The following is a 15,581-nucleotide window of genomic DNA, read 5'->3' as shown; positions in this document are numbered from 1 at the left end:
CAGCTTCTCTGAAAGCTTGACCTGACAGATATTGTACATAATATTGCATTTAATATAATTAGGAAAAATACTTTGTGAAAGTAAAGATATATTCAGCCTCTTCAAGCTAAAGGTGACTCACAACTTGCCCAAGAGAGCGTATTCTTAGACCTCTTGTATGCATGAAATCAGTTAGAGTACGACCATCAACAGGTGATAGCTCCAATGACCCAAAATCTGAGACCTGAATACATGCCAAGGTACAAATAATACTCATTAACCATCATTCCATACTAAAACAGAAAATAATGAATTAAATATGAAAAAATTGTACTCAGGCATACCAACTTTGGGAGAGCAACTTCATCATAATATCTCATTGCCATCTCAGTTAATTCCTGTGGAGACTGATCATGAGAATAGATCAGCTTCTCATCTTCAAATTAATTGTAATCTTAATATATGTTTCTATGTAAGTTAAGATGATACACACACAGACAATAAATTTACATGTTATTTAGTAGTAATTGTGATATAGACAGGAATTAACTAATGATACATAGCCCAGATAAGTGTACATATGTACAACAGAACTGAAACTTTAGAATAAACAAACAAAGTTACTAATTCTGTAATAGTAAGACATGAATTTGCAACTGACAATCAACACCTGAGATAGCAGTAGAAAAATCAGAACATACACCTGAAATAAGGCATAACCTGCATATATTCATGTGACTTGTGCATACCTTCAAATGAAGTCCAGTATTAGATTCTAGCAACCTTGTATATACAGGTTCAGTCAACAAATCTTTGAGCTTGCAAGAATTCTCAGTTTCTTTGCTTTCTACCTTAGGTTCCTTGATAGGCAACTTTGTATTCTGTTTTTCATGCATCTCATCAGATGATTTCCTGTCAATGGTTAAAGTCTTTTCTTCATCAGAATCTGGTTTCTTTTTTGGGTTTTTAAGAATTTTAAGAGGCTTCCCAAGGCCTTCAACTCTTATCTCACTTTTTGTCTTCGTCGTGATTTGTTTTTTGTCATTTTCACCAACCTGTTTCTTGTCTTTGTCACCATTATTCTGATCCTGCAAAGCTTAAACAAACATCATTGCTACCCAGTGCTCTTTGCTTGGATTTACAAGAAATATACTAGTAACACTCACTACATATGCGATGTTCGGCTTCGTACATACCATCGGATACATTAAACTTCCAACTGCTGAAGCATAAGGAACCTTTTGTATTTTCTCTTTCTCCTCATCACTTGAAGGACTATGTTCCAAGCATAACTTAAAATGACTTGCAAGAGGAGAACCAATTGGCTTTGTATTGTTTATACTGAACCTTTTTAATACCTTCTCGATATATTTCTTCTATGACAATCAAATCTTCTTATACGACAACTAAACACTCTTAAATGTCTGTATGAAACATTTTTCCATAACCATACATACTCTGTAATATCACTATCTAGGGCTGTAAATGGTAATAAGTTGATCACATCAACTACAGTCCTTAAAACCTCATCCCAAAACTTTTTGGGTAGCTTGGCCTATGAAAACATACATTTGATCTTTTTCATAATTATGTAATTCATAAAGGTGTACCCGGAATTGTCATCTCAAGTTGGATATATATATATATATATATATATATATATATATATATATATATATATATATATATATATATATATATATATATATATATATATATATATATATATATATGTAATTCATAAACGCTTTGTCGACGCCCAAAACACACACACACTGTGGCCTGTGAATGCATGTATTATTGTTTCTGTGTACGTGTCTACTACTACTACAACAGTACAATGTACATTATAAATCCAACTTAGATTTCACATATGAAATGGCACCAAATGGGTGGATGGCAAAAGATTACATTGCTCGACAGCAAAAGATTACAGTGCTCGATGAGGGAGGAATCACAAAGCATACATACACATCTCTTCGCTTGGCTTTGGGACTACTCCACGCCAGGCAATGTCTCCTCGGCTAATCTCTACGTGACGTCGAGTATATGCCTTGCCAATGGAGTACTCATTTCTCCTCCCTATCATTCGTGATTCATGTTTTTCATCTAAATAATAATACTCGTGTGATTAGTTATCATTTGTCGTAATCAGTCGTGAGGATTTGTTTATACTAATACGAAGATAAATAATGATTTATCATATGACGTCGAATCGGAGCAGTAATAGACATATTTAATCTTACATCAATCGAAGAATAATGAAATCAAATAAAAGCTAAGAGGTCACAGTTATCAGTATATGTTGTTTGAGACTTGCATCTCTCTCTCTCTCTCTCTCTCTCTCTCTCTCGAAGAGGCAGCGGGAACCACAAGCAGAAGACATCCAAACTGCAGCAGGCTGGCATGGAGCAGACCATAATAAATGCCAATCAAACTCCATCCAAGTCCACAAAAAGGTGGATTTGCACAAATAATTCAAGAGGAAGTGTGAGCATCAGCCAACCTTGGAAAGATAAAAGCTTCGTCTCTCAAGTGCAATCCATTTACGATGATGATGACAGACAAGGCTGACTGTCATGCAGCCCCATGCATTATACTCTGATGAATCACTGAAGGACTAATGGCTATTTTTAGCTGAAGCTTACATATCAACATCACGGAATTATGGATGACAGCCAGACTTGCTGGACCAGTCACGCTGATATCATCATTCGAGTTGATCGTTTCCTCCTCACGTCACAAAATTTTTTCACTCTATTTTTTTTGTCTTCGTTATTACCGTGAAAATGGATCCCAATGTTAGATTGATATATGTATATCTGCAACTTCATAAACTAAATAAAGATATTATTACTTCGATGATCAAATTAAGTGTGAGTTAAAACCAAGAATTTAGTTTTTTTTATATACATAAGTACATATACATATGTTATATCAAGACATGAATTAAAAATGGTTACTATAATTATCGGGTAGTTTAGACTTTGATAGATCATTAGCTTAGCTTTAATCATAACACCTTGCAGATGTTGAAGAGATAGATTTTATAACTATTTTTAATTTTCTGCAACGATAAATATGGACATATTTCTTAGAAATAGGCAGCGTTTGACCCAAGTCGCCGAGGAATCGGACGCGGCTGAAGTGTATCACCGATCGGGACGGGTTTGCTTTGTATGATAGCCTTCACCTTTCGCTAAGGCCAGCGTCGATGACGACCAAAACACGTAGTCTACAGCGATAGCCACCACCTTCCCCACCTTCTATTAATTCCTCTGCTTCTTCTTCGATCCCCAACCCCCCTCTCTCTCTCTCTCTCTCTCTCTCGCTCTGTTAACTCTTTGGTTCTATCGCACACGCAACGGTGTTGGGGAGAATCACATTAATTGGTGGAGGAGAAACAGATGAAAAGAATGGTTTGGTCTCGAGAAAACGCTGTCGATGGTTGCTTAGACACTCTCAAACCGGTAATCTTTCCACTTTCTTCTGTTTCTCCTGTCGATTAATATATATAAATATTATGCATTAATTTCAAGCAAATCGACCGTGTGAGTTTCTTTGGAAACCAATCTACCTTTATCTTTCTTATTGCATACAACTTTTTCTTCTTGGATCAAACATCTTCTGCAACCATTGATCACTCGCCAAGAATGTAGGGAAATCAAAAGTACTCTTTTGTCTGTAACAGTAAGTTTATGTGACCTTCCATCGGACAAAGCATATATATAAACATATCTTTCATTGTTCACAAGTTTTGATGTAATTTAATAGTTCACAGTCTTTAAACAAAGATATATTTTGTAAGAGCACGAAATCAGATGTATTATTAAGATCGTAAAGTATATACTCCAAGTTTGGGTGTTAGATATGGTCGGAAATACAAGGCATTTAAATCAACCTATGAACGAGCTAAATGCGCTAGTTTTCTCTTCCTTTTCTAGCTTTCCCGGGACAGTGGAAGAAGAAGAAGAAGAAGAAGAAATGATGGTCATCCATCAGCGGAACCTGCGAGCGACGAGTTCGTATCGGCCCTGGCGGCCGGCATGGGTGCCAAGCTAATAGTACAAGTCTCACCGGAGGCATCCCAATCCACGGGAGCACTCGCCGCCGCAGCTCGACAAACCGGAGGCAGACTCGTCTGCATCATCCCGGAGGAGGTGTCGCTCGCTCCCACGAAGGATGTCGTCGAGGAGTCCGGCGTGGACGACGCGGTGGAGTTCAAGGTGGGCGACCCGTATCACGAGCACATCGGCTGCTCTCTGGTGGGCTGCAAGTCCGACCCGTACGCAGGCCTGCTCGAGCTGCTCCGCTTCAATCCGAGGAGTTCGGTGGCGATCGCTAACTGTCTGCGGGGAGGGAGGAGGGGCCGATAGGCGAAGATGGGATGGAGGTGACGATGATAGGGAAGATTGAGGAGGTGGGAAGGACGGGGACGACGGCAGGCGGCGTGGAACGGCGGAAGAGCGCGAAGGGATCAGGGCGGAGGAGGCCGCGCAGCAAAAGCAGATGGGTGAGGAAGATCGATGAGAGGGGAGAGGAGCACTTCTTTAGGTTACCCATTTCCCTCGAACCTGTACGCGTATCGGGTGGCGGCAGAAGTGGGTGATGCGGCCGAGAAGAAGATGATGACGGTGATGAGCCATGAAGTACTACTACTGGTTGATAGATATCTCGTATGCCTAATGCTGCACCACTTACTTCATGGAAATCTCATCATATCAACAGTTCTCGTTCATCGGATCACCTCATGTTGGATCTGATCCTCGAGGGTTTCTTATGCTATGGGTTGTGATCATACAAAGAGTGGATAGAATTCTGAACCACGAGAGATGAACATTATAAATTTCGCGTCGACTGTGTCGTCCGCTGATGGCGATCTCTCTTTGCTGATAGAATTCTACAAGAACTGAAGAGGTGCTGAAACCATTTGTATCTTCCCAAGTACGACTACCTTGAAGACATGTCAAACGTCCAGATTCATTGTTACCATGTTGATTATTTGTTATTGTTATTATTTTTTCAAATTAGAGTATTTGAGGTTATCTTAATCTTTATAGATAGAATCTTGTCCGTACAAAGCTTAAGAAGAATTAGAAACCTAATGAGAACAAAAATGACAGTAGCAATGAGAAATAAAAAAGTCTGCTAAATGTATTCTTATTAATTTTTAACTTAAATATCAATTAATAGGTCAATAAAATTAATAAATCAGTTAACCTATTAAACTTGATTCGTGATATTTCATATCGGAATCTATACTATTATCAATTTTGACTGAAGTATTTTGATCAAAGAGATGGAATCATTAATTTACCTCTTAGATCATTTGATTATTAAAGAAAAGAATAACAGCATCCTAAATGCATTGATTTAAACAAATTAGAATATACTGATTTCTGATGTTCATTGTTTCCAACTCATAATCAAGTCCATGATCAGGAATATCAGGTTTTAGAAGCAGCTAATTAAGCTTAAAATTTTCACTTTGAACATCACATCATATAAAAAAACAAGAGAAATTTCCCAACCCTATCAACGACTGAATGATTTTAATTTTGCAAGCATGAAACGCGTACACGAAAAGAATATATTACAGAAATTACAAAAATTATTTTGATGGGCAGGAAAGTCGAGGTTCACAAAATCCCATGACTTACAATGTTGTCGGCTATAAATTTCAGAATCCTCAAAAGCGGAGGCTGACTCAGACGGGAATTGAGTTTTTTTTCCCCCTTCGCATAGAATTATTCTCATACTTATTGCTTATCCTCACTCATAAAAGTATTTTTATGGTTGGATTTCTTGTTCTCTAAGTAACTTGGTTCCTATTTTCCAAAAATACAGGACCGAGGTGTCAACATTCTCGTCTGCATGAACTGTACGTAAAGACACTTGCCTTGTTGTCTTTTGTTTCTCGGAGGTAATCCTCCACATTCTACACCCTCAATAAAACGATGAATCTGAAATCTTCTTAGTCTACGAAACCCTTATTTATATTTCTGTGGAAGAAGAACAGTCTTCATCACACTTGATCATGGCGTGGGCAAGTCGACGCATGAAGAAAGCTACCACAGGAACAACACAAGACTTGACTTACTACTGCACTATACTACTACATTTCATGGACTTGCTGCAATCTGGTCTTCCACAAGAAGGGCTAAAGAGCAACCACTGAAACTGCCTCGTACTCCACACGCTTTCTGAATCTTTGGGGAAGAAGACAATAACCACCAACCCGCTGCTGAAGGTATATCGCCGCTGCAAAAAGCAAACCTTCACAAGGAACGATGACATCCCACACCAGCGAGTAAAAATCTCCGTCTGGACTTGCGTAGATGTACGATGAATCAATGCGACGGTTATAACTGCGAGAGCGATAAGCGTCGTACAGATGAGGCAAAGCTCGGGTGATCGTGATTCCGACGTAGAAGAAAGGCGTCAGGATCTTATCTTTGGAGTTCCGACAGACGTTAAGAACGATCTGAGGGAGCAGAAATCCGTCGAGCACTAAGCCAGCATAAGGGACCAAATCCTCCCAGCGAGAACCGTATCGCTGCCTGCTGAATTCCGACCTCTGCAGGTGGTGCCTTGAGCTGATGAGCCAAGTGAGCAGCGCCCCGGCGAAGTAGAGAGGCAAGCACAGCTTGAGCGTCGTCCACTCCGCGACGCGGTGCCCCTTGTTCTCGTCCGATGACCTCGCGGACCACGCCATTTGAAGCAGGTGGAAGGAGAGGAACAGAGCTAAGCCGGATAAGATCCTCACGATGACCTCATGAACGTCGAGCCACCCACCGCTCCGCAGACTTAGAAAGCCAGACCGACTGCGGTTCGCGAACAAGGCTTCAAAGTTCAGCACCAGAGGAATCACGTAGCCAAGGATAAGAACACCGAGCATGGTGATCGACATGGAAGGCAGGGCGTCACGGTGCTTCTTGGCGTGGAAGGTCTGCAACCCAATGCAAATGCACGACAACGTGAGAGAGATCATGACCATGACGATTTCGACATCCATCCTCCAAATCGCTTCAGTTACTTCTGCTGCGTAAATTTGCTGAGAATACAACTTTATAGGGTCAAAGTGCAGAGGGTCCTGCTTACTCCTTGTGGTGTTGATGGTGCCACTGATACGATCTCCCATCTTCGAGTGGAGAGGGGGAAACTGGATATTGATTAAGATCTCACAGTCAATTGCTGTTTGGTTTTTGGTGGGCAAACTCGGAGATCGACATCCCTTCATGCAGAGTGTTCCACTTCCAGCATCGTATATCCCCTCAGCAGCGATGCCAAACTGTTCGCCCCCCTCAGCGGAAGCAGAGTACATATAATAGCTTATGGCATAGCTTACGTTCCAAACACTTTGATTCTTCGCGACCCAGTCAGCTGCAGGCACGAAGCTTGCCGTCTCCGACGTCGTAACGAAGTCATAATCATCACAAAACTCGTCGCCCATAGAAAAGACATTAGCTTCCCCCCATCCACTTCGGCCGCCGGCATCCTCCACCGCGATACTGAACCGCATGTCGCGGGAACATCTTCCATCTGGATACCTTTCCTCGCTCGACTGTGTGCTGCCACTTCTCACCTTGCAAGGCCCGCTGACAGAATCTATTAGGGTGTAGTTATATCTCAGCCCAGGAATCGTGACCATTCGCCCACCCGACCGGTGGAACGAGACCATGCTGAAGTAGCCAGGGTCTCTCTTCTTCTTGTTACTCCACATATGACCGACCACGTCCTTTCTTCTCAGCGTCAGGACAGTTGGGAACCATAAGCTCAGTCCGATCGAGCAATCACCAACAGAGGGACTCGCCTGTGAACTCCCTTCAAGAATGTGACAGGCTATGAGACAGAGACGATTCTTAACATGGTCCCAATAGCCTTCACCCATCATGGACTTCTTAGGCACCATCGGGACATCATATGAAAGATAACTGGAATTGGAGAATTCGATGTAGAGATGCAACCGGCCGTTCTCCGAGCACTGTATCATATCGAAGGACAAGAATCTAGCGGAGAACCCAAAGCTACTACTTAGAGTTCCACAGTTGCTACCGGTGCAGCCACTGCCGTAGTCTAGCTGAAATGTTCTACCAGTCATATACCGGAGGAGATGACTACAAACAGAAGTAGGCCCGAAACTTAGTGATTCCTCCTGGAATGGAAGAGAGGAGCATGAGTGGTTGGCTTGGGGGATCATCGTGAAAACATACTCCTTTTGAGCATAGGCTACAAGCGAGATGGGATCGATGTGGTGGGGCCCCAAGCTCTCGACAGTCCCGCTCACCAGACTGGTAGAGATGTTGGAAGTCTTGGGGTAGTTGAGCTTCAAAACAGCAGAAAGATGAAGTCGATCACCTAAGGGCTTGTAGAAGATCCCGTGACCAACCATACAAAGCTCACCGGAGGCGTCCCAATCCACGGGAGCCCTCGCCGCTGCAGCTCGACAAACCGGAGGCAGACTCGTCTGCATCATCCCGGAGGAGGTGTCGCTCGCTCCCACGAAGGATGTCGTCGAGGAGTCCGGCGTGGACGACGCGGTGGAGTTCAAGGTGGGCGACCCGTATCACGAGCACATCGGCTGCTCTCTGGTGGGCTGCAAGTCCGACCCGTACGCAGGCCTGCTCGAGCTGCTCCGCTTCAATCCGAGGAGTTCGGTGGCGATCGCTAACTGTCTGCGGGGAGGGAGGAGGGGCCGATAGGCGAAGATGGGATGGAGGTGACGATGATAGGGAAGATTGAGGAGGTGGGAAGGACGGGGACGACGGCAGGCGGCGTGGAACGGCGGAAGAGCGCGAAGGGATCAGGGCGGAGGAGGCCGCGCAGCAAAAGCAGATGGGTGAGGAAGATCGATGAGAGGGGAGAGGAGCACTTCTTTAGGTTACCCATTTCCCTCGAACCTGTACGCGTATCGGGTGGCGGCAGAAGTGGGTGATGCGGCCGAGAAGAAGATGATGACGGTGATGAGCCATCAAGTACTACTACTGGTTGATAGATATCTCGTATGCCTAATGCTGCACCACTTACTTCATGGAAATCTCATCATATCAACAGTTCTCGTTCATCGGATCACCTCATGTTGGATCTGATCCTCGAGGGTTTCTTATGCTATGGGTTGTGATCATACAAAGAGTGGATATCTGAGCCACGAGAGATGAACATTATAAATTTCGCGTCGACTGTGTCGTCCGATGATGGCGATCTCTCTTTGCTGAAGGAATTCTACAAGAACTGAAGAGGTGCTGAAACCATTAGTATCTTCCCACGTACTAACTTGAAGACATGTCAAACTTCCAGATTCATTGTTACCATGTTGATTATTTGTTGTTGTTATTATTATTATTATTTTTTCCAATTAGTTATCTTAATCTTTATAGATAAAATCTTGTCCGTACAAAGCTTAAGAAGAATTAGAAACCTAATGAGAACAAAAATGACAGTAGCAATGAAAAATAAAAATATCTGCGTATTTTGATCAATAATTTGAGTCAAACGAAATTAATACATCGGTTTGCCCATGACAAATGCTTTTAGAGATGGAATCATTGATTTACCTCTTTGATCATTTCAGATTCAATCGAGGGATTATTAAAGAAAAGAATAACAGCATCCTAAATGCATTGATTTAAACAAATTAGAATATACTGATCTCCGATGTTCAACGTTTCCAACTCATAATCAAGTCGATGATCAGGAATATCAGGTTTTAGAAGCAGCTAATTAAGCTTAAAATTTTCACTTTGACCATCACATCAGATAAAAAAACAAGAGAATTTTCCCAACCCTATCAACGACTGAATGACGTTAATTTTGCAAGCATGAAACGCATACCCGAAAAGAATATATTAGCAGAAATTGCAAAAGTTATTTTGATGGGTAGGAAAGTCGAGGTTCACAAAATCCCATGACTTACAATGTTGTCGGCTATAAATTTCAGAATCCTCAAAAGGAAAAGGGGAAAAAAGAGAGGAGAAAAATGCTCGTACATGTCTCTTCAATGGAGAAGAAAAAATGGGTTAATAGTTTCAACCTAATTCTAATGATTTGGTCAAAAGTTCTACGCTATTTCCATCCTCTCTAGACTTGGAACTTCATAGCCTTCTCAACAATCTATGTTGTGAACCTGCAGACGAAATGGTCTTCATCAGCCTGTACGGAAGAAGAAATGAAAATACTAGGAATGATCATGCAAAAATATTTTTGTGAATGATCAATCACCCAATTTCATTCAAACACCACAAATTAACCCCACACTCTACTCAGAAAGCATTTAATGTTGAGTTGAAAAGATGGCAAATGATATACATACATCTAGAAAGCTATGACAAACAACATACAAAAAAAAATTATATATGTTGTGCAAGTTGAAAACTCGACCACACATAAATCTTGCTTGAGCGTCACTACTGAATAACAGAGGCATACATTACAATTCAAGCAATCTACCTAGTCTGTACTGGAATGCCAAAAAGGTAGTGTGGCAGCTATATTACAAGTCTAATTTTCGGATAAATCTGCTCTAATTTGAGAATGCAAGAAAATGGTTGTAGATAATGTCATAAAAACAAAATCATAAGAGGTAGGATGCACAACCCAGCTTTCTAATCGGATTTAACATCATTATTAAATGTTGTACTGCTTCAACAAATGAACTGATAATCCCTGGTAGACTGGAAATCCAATGAGCCCAGAGACTCAAGACGTGTGATAGATGATTAGATCAACAGCAGTAAACATAGCAAGTGGAAGACTTAACTAAAAGGAATTAGGTTGGATTTGATGGTAAGCCATACCCTGGAATTTGCAACAGATGAGAGGTAATTAGAAAAAACAACTTAACTCCAGCAATCTGATTATCAAGATTGCAAATTAGAGAAAGCTACAATAGAAGCAAAAATCTGCGCCTCAAAAAGATGTTGATACTAGTTTCATGCATATCAAAACATCTTCGGAAGCCTGAAAATATCCGCTCAGTCTGTCTCTCTTGACCGGTTGCTTGGAAATTGGAATGGCTAGACCGGAACTAAAATATCGAGTCAGGCTTATAAATTACATGCATGATGGTATACTATGAGCTTTTTGATTGTGTGAGATATCAATACTGAAGATACTCGAGGTTAAAAAATTTGGGGATTTCAAAGGTGAATCATGATCAGTTCACAAACAAAGTTTCTTCCTAATAACTTATGTTAAACAGGATAAATTAATTGTATGCTTGAGAAACCAACACAAAATTAAAGCAAAAGAGATGTTATTGACAATAAAGTATATGGAGGTGCATTGATGAGCAATAAATCTGCAAGTTATGTAACATTGTCAAGCTAATTAACAAAGAAATACCTGGCTTGGACCATGAGGAGATTTGTCGCTTACCTTCCTGAACGTTCAATCTTGGCTTCTTAATAAAAAATATCAGTTGCCTGAAAAATAGCAATAACTAAATTATCAACATTGCTAATTTTTCAGTCACGTCCTCCTGGATGTGGCTTGAACAATAAAAAAAATTCTTTCCTGCCCATTTTGAAGTTTGTAGTGTTCTTTGCTCGTGACTAGTCGGAAGTAACATTTTCACTGGAAGATATATCTGTTGCACTTATAACATCACTTCCTCTTACTACTCTGCTATATATAACTTTAAATGACTGTGATCCATATGGCCTATTGAGCAAACTTATAGGCAGCTTTAGTGTCTGTTTACGGCGATTTCTACCCTTGATGTATATGCTAAAGCTTCCCTCACCCTCATACTTTTTGCTACTCCTGAAGACATGCCTTCCACCACTATGCTGTGCATCTTGTCTGAAAACCGTCTCAGATTCCAAGTCGGTAATTTTTGTATTATTTCTGTGAGATTCTTCAGATTCCCGTTTCTCTAACCAGTTACCATCCAGCGGTTTACAAATGTCTATAATCTGGGATATCTCATTATTCTCTTCTGTTTTGGTCCCTTCTTCAGTATTGTTATCCGATGGAAGGTCTAGACTCACATCAGTTCTTAAATGAGATGTTATAATTGGTTCCAACACGGATTCAGAAGTTGGACTAATGATGGGTGGCAAAGATGAGAAGTCCACAGGATGAGAACCAGACCATACTGATCCTGGCGCAAAGTCAGGAACGTTTGCACCAATGTTGCACTGCCATGGATAATGGTTTCCATGAAATATGTTACCGTTCATAGCAAAAGTGGTATTTGGAATGACTTGAGGTTGGGTATATGGTGGATATATAAATGGCAAGGGACGTAGAATGTGCGAAGGCCTAGGTGAAGAAGGATAAGGATGATGCGGTGAGGTACAAATAGGAGGCACCATTGGCATTACAGCCGTGGGTGAAGCATGCAGACGGGCACTCAATGGCCATGGTGTAACTGCAGAAATTGTACCATTAGGAGGAAGACCAACAGTTACAGGAACAGGACCAAGTACTGTAGCAGGGAAAGGGCTAAACGGTGCAGCAGATGCAGACAGCTTCTTGCTAGATACCTCTCTCCCATCATAATTAGAAGGTGGTAGTTCCATCGTGGGATAATCACCACCTGTTTTCTCAGGGATGAGAACCTTCTTGAAATTGAATTGATGGAGACTAGAGTAAGAACTGATACCAACATTGGTACATGAGGCTTCGTCATGATTATCTTCTTTGCTTTCTGCAGTGATGGGACACTCAGATTTTTTCCTATCAGATGTATTTGTTGACAAATTCTGATCATGATTCTCATTTTGCTCAACTCCTTGAACCTCATTGCTAGATACACAATTGTCAATGATATTCTTGGTGAGCATGCTACTACAAGATGCCACTTCCAAATCAGAAGATGATGGTTCTAGTAATTGTTCTGTTTCACAATCTTCCTTTCTTTCTTCTTCATGATCAACTTCAACTTTTTTATCTGAGTCTAAAAACGCATCCTGGACAGTGTCCTTATCTTGGGTTATGTTAGATATCTCAGATAGCTCTGCAGCATTTTCTGTATGTTCCTCGGCCAAAAATGATTCCTTTATTTCAGATGCATTGCCACCAATAGACAACTCTTGTTCCAATGGCATATTCTCCTGAAACTTTCGGCTATGTATCTTGGCAATTGTTCCTGGAGGTGCCAGTGCTACATCTTTATATGATGGAGAATTACTAAAACTATGAACCAAATTGTTGCGAGGCTCAGAGACACCACCTATTAGGTTCTTCTGATTCTCTAATACCTGGCTATCATGGCGATAATAGGGTGCATGAGCATCTAATGGGGAAGTCGTTCTTTCGACAGCACTCCAAGAGTTATGACTGATCTCAGGATTGGTGGATGAAGGCACTGACTTCACCCGATAAGTTACAGCCTTATACGCCTTCTGACCAGATCTGGTGTCTGGTGACTGAACTTGCATGTTAAGATTGTCATTAAAGCTTCCAGGAATAACTATCTTTTTCTTAAGCAAATAATACCCATTATTTAAATAAGAAAACTGTGGCTTGGATTGAACAGTTTCACTAGGAACATCATTCATCTGATAGTTGTAGGTTTTCCAGGTGCTTGTGCGTTGATGCTTGATTTGCTGGCTTGAACCTCCGATGGACCTTGGTCTTTGAACAGGTTGCCAACCATCTTCTGCTTCTGTATTTATCTCTCTTACATCTTCACTAAAAGAAGCAACCTTTTGCTCTGCTGTTCCTTTAGATTGTTGAGAAACAAATAACTGCTTTTTGGCAACAGCATCTTCATGTTTTGACTCAACACCTGGACTACTCATGTTCTCATCATCTTGGGTATCACTACCATCAGTCACTTGTTTCACTTCATCTGAAATAGTAGCTACTGAATCCTTGGACAAAGAATCTGCCACATTCAAGTTTTGAGATGACTGCACTTTCACCTGAATCAGTACAAAAATGATTGCTTGGTTTTTGCGATAAAAGGAAAACCAAGTGAAGCTCTTCCAATTAAATTTTTTTGAGAAACTTTAAATTCAAAAATAAAAAGGTTAGCATTCTTATGTTCATTAAATTGAGAGAAAAAATGAAAAAAGAATTCAACAAGCAGAAGAAAAGGTAACAAGAATTGTACAAGCATTAGTACATTAGTGGTCGAGGAATACTAATAAATTGACGATGCAGAGATAAGAGGAAGCGAGTGGAGCGGGGCGGCCGCATGGCACCCAAGGGCGGTCGAGGAAAGGGCAAGGGCGACAAGAAGAAGAAAGATGAGAAAGGTTTGGATTGTGGTTGCCGAGAGAAAATCTATTTTGAGCTGCTATTTTTGTTGTCATTAGTTTTCATTCTTGTCTGACGACTAACTCGTTGTTATTGTTGTCGTTGCTGCTCTGCTAGTTCTGCCTCTGGCTGTGGACATCACAGTAATGCTCCCGGATGAGTCTCATGTCATCCTCAAGGTCTGTGCATGTTCTTCTCATCTATATCTTTCTCCCTGTTGCCTAAGATAAAGACTCAGAGGAACAGACAGACAACGTTACATGAAATCTTTGTGAAAAGGAAAAGAAATGAAGAAACTGGCATGCATGTGAGACACAACGGGAATAGAATTTACTGTTCTGTGAGTAAAATTTAAGAAAGGTTGCATCCAGGAAGGAGCCATGGGAGGCAATGTTTTCCTCGGGTGTCCATGGCTTTTGATTCCCCTGGGAGTAATAGCAGTACTTGCTCTCTACCTCTGCTGACATGATTACTATGGTCCCTCATGAATACATTAGTTTGGTGGGGAACAAAATCAACCTCCTGCAGTTCCATGAATGCAAGTTCCCAGCATTTAATGAGAACTGGCGCAGAACTGCTTGTTGCATCACAAGGGATGACTCATGAAGGGGGATGTCCATTCTTTTGGATTCTGTTCAATGATTGAAGCTTCTCTTTCCCATTTTAGGTTCAGAGTGTATATCTCCTCATTCCTCATCCTAATCTGGCAAAACCATGACAGTGATGATGGTCTTCACCATGAAAAGCAATCTACAAGCTTTTCTTGTGCTGGTTCCTTTGTTTCTGCTATAACTCGTCAGTGGAAATTTGCAGGGGATATCGACCGACAAGATCATCGATGTGCGGCGGCTGCTCTGCGTCAACACCCTTGCGTGCCATATCACCAATTACTCCCTCTCCCATGAGGTACACATGACCTCCCTAACCCCTTTGCTTCTGGAGTTGTGGTACTTTCTCTTCTTGACTAAGTTTAAGCAATGGAGAATTAAGAGAAAAGGAAAGGTTGGAATTAGATTGTCCACTCTGAACAAGGATAGGGACTTCAGAAATCGAATGGTTGATGAGTTCTTGGAATGAGGGTGACATGATCAAGCAAGCCAAGAAGGATTGACCTGTGGCTCGCAAGTTGTGGCGATGTCGCACTTGGAAAAACTGGGTGTACCGACGAGCCTTCGTCGGTAGGACGGTGAGGTTTAGTCGCATTTAGCTGAGGTTTGGGTGGAGAAGAGAAACACTTCGTTCTCCGATGTTGACGTTCATCGAGAAACACACCCATCTCCACCTTCCAACTCCTTTGTCTTTGGTTTTCAGGGAAACATCAGTTAAAACCTTTTATATTATTATATGTATCTTTGTTGAAATAATTAGATGATATACAAATAAACTTCTGCTCTACA

General features: G+C 41.3%; 2 protein-coding genes, 1 long non-coding RNA gene and 1 pseudogene across 3 annotated transcripts; 2 read left to right on the top strand and 2 right to left on the bottom strand.

Moving 5' to 3' along the window:
* Positions 1–15,581, top strand: part of LOC135651913 (protein REDUCED CHLOROPLAST COVERAGE 1-like) — a 101,157-nt pseudogene that overhangs the window by 69,812 nt on the left and 15,764 nt on the right.
* LOC135651296 (uncharacterized) lies at positions 3,282–5,036 on the top strand. The gene is made up of 2 exons (XR_010501831.1): positions 3,282–3,449; positions 3,924–5,036. It is a non-coding gene; the product is annotated as an uncharacterized LOC135651296 (long non-coding RNA).
* LOC135651423 (uncharacterized) lies at positions 6,140–8,452 on the bottom strand. Its single transcript, XM_065171490.1, has one exon. It carries the CDS (start codon positions 8,450–8,452, stop codon positions 6,140–6,142), a length of 2,313 nt encoding a protein of 770 aa, XP_065027562.1.
* LOC135650696 (protein REDUCED CHLOROPLAST COVERAGE 1-like) lies at positions 9,808–13,866 on the bottom strand. The gene is made up of 2 exons (XM_065170232.1): positions 11,320–13,866; positions 9,808–10,102 (listed from the first exon to the last, which is right to left on the bottom strand). Exon 1 carries the CDS (start codon positions 13,722–13,724, stop codon positions 11,529–11,531), a length of 2,196 nt encoding a protein of 731 aa, XP_065026304.1. The 5' UTR covers positions 13,725–13,866; the 3' UTR covers positions 9,808–10,102; positions 11,320–11,528.

The sequence above is a fragment of the Musa acuminata genome, chromosome BXJ3-10 (genome assembly GCF_036884655.1).
Source record: "Musa acuminata AAA Group cultivar baxijiao chromosome BXJ3-10, Cavendish_Baxijiao_AAA, whole genome shotgun sequence".
NCBI lineage: Eukaryota > Viridiplantae > Streptophyta > Magnoliopsida > Zingiberales > Musaceae > Musa > Musa acuminata.
Note: the sequence above shows the minus strand (reverse complement) of the source record. Positions and strands in the feature narration are given on the sequence as shown.

What these genes read in the sequence shown, in the direction of transcription:
- LOC135651423 (XM_065171490.1), bottom strand. Translation starts at nt 8,452, where the DNA reads ATGCAGACGAGTCTGCCTCCGGTTTGTCGAGCTGCAGCGGCGAGGGCT.
- LOC135650696 (XM_065170232.1), bottom strand. Translation starts at nt 13,724, where the DNA reads ATGAGTAGTCCAGGTGTTGAGTCAAAACATGAAGATGCTGTTGCCAAA.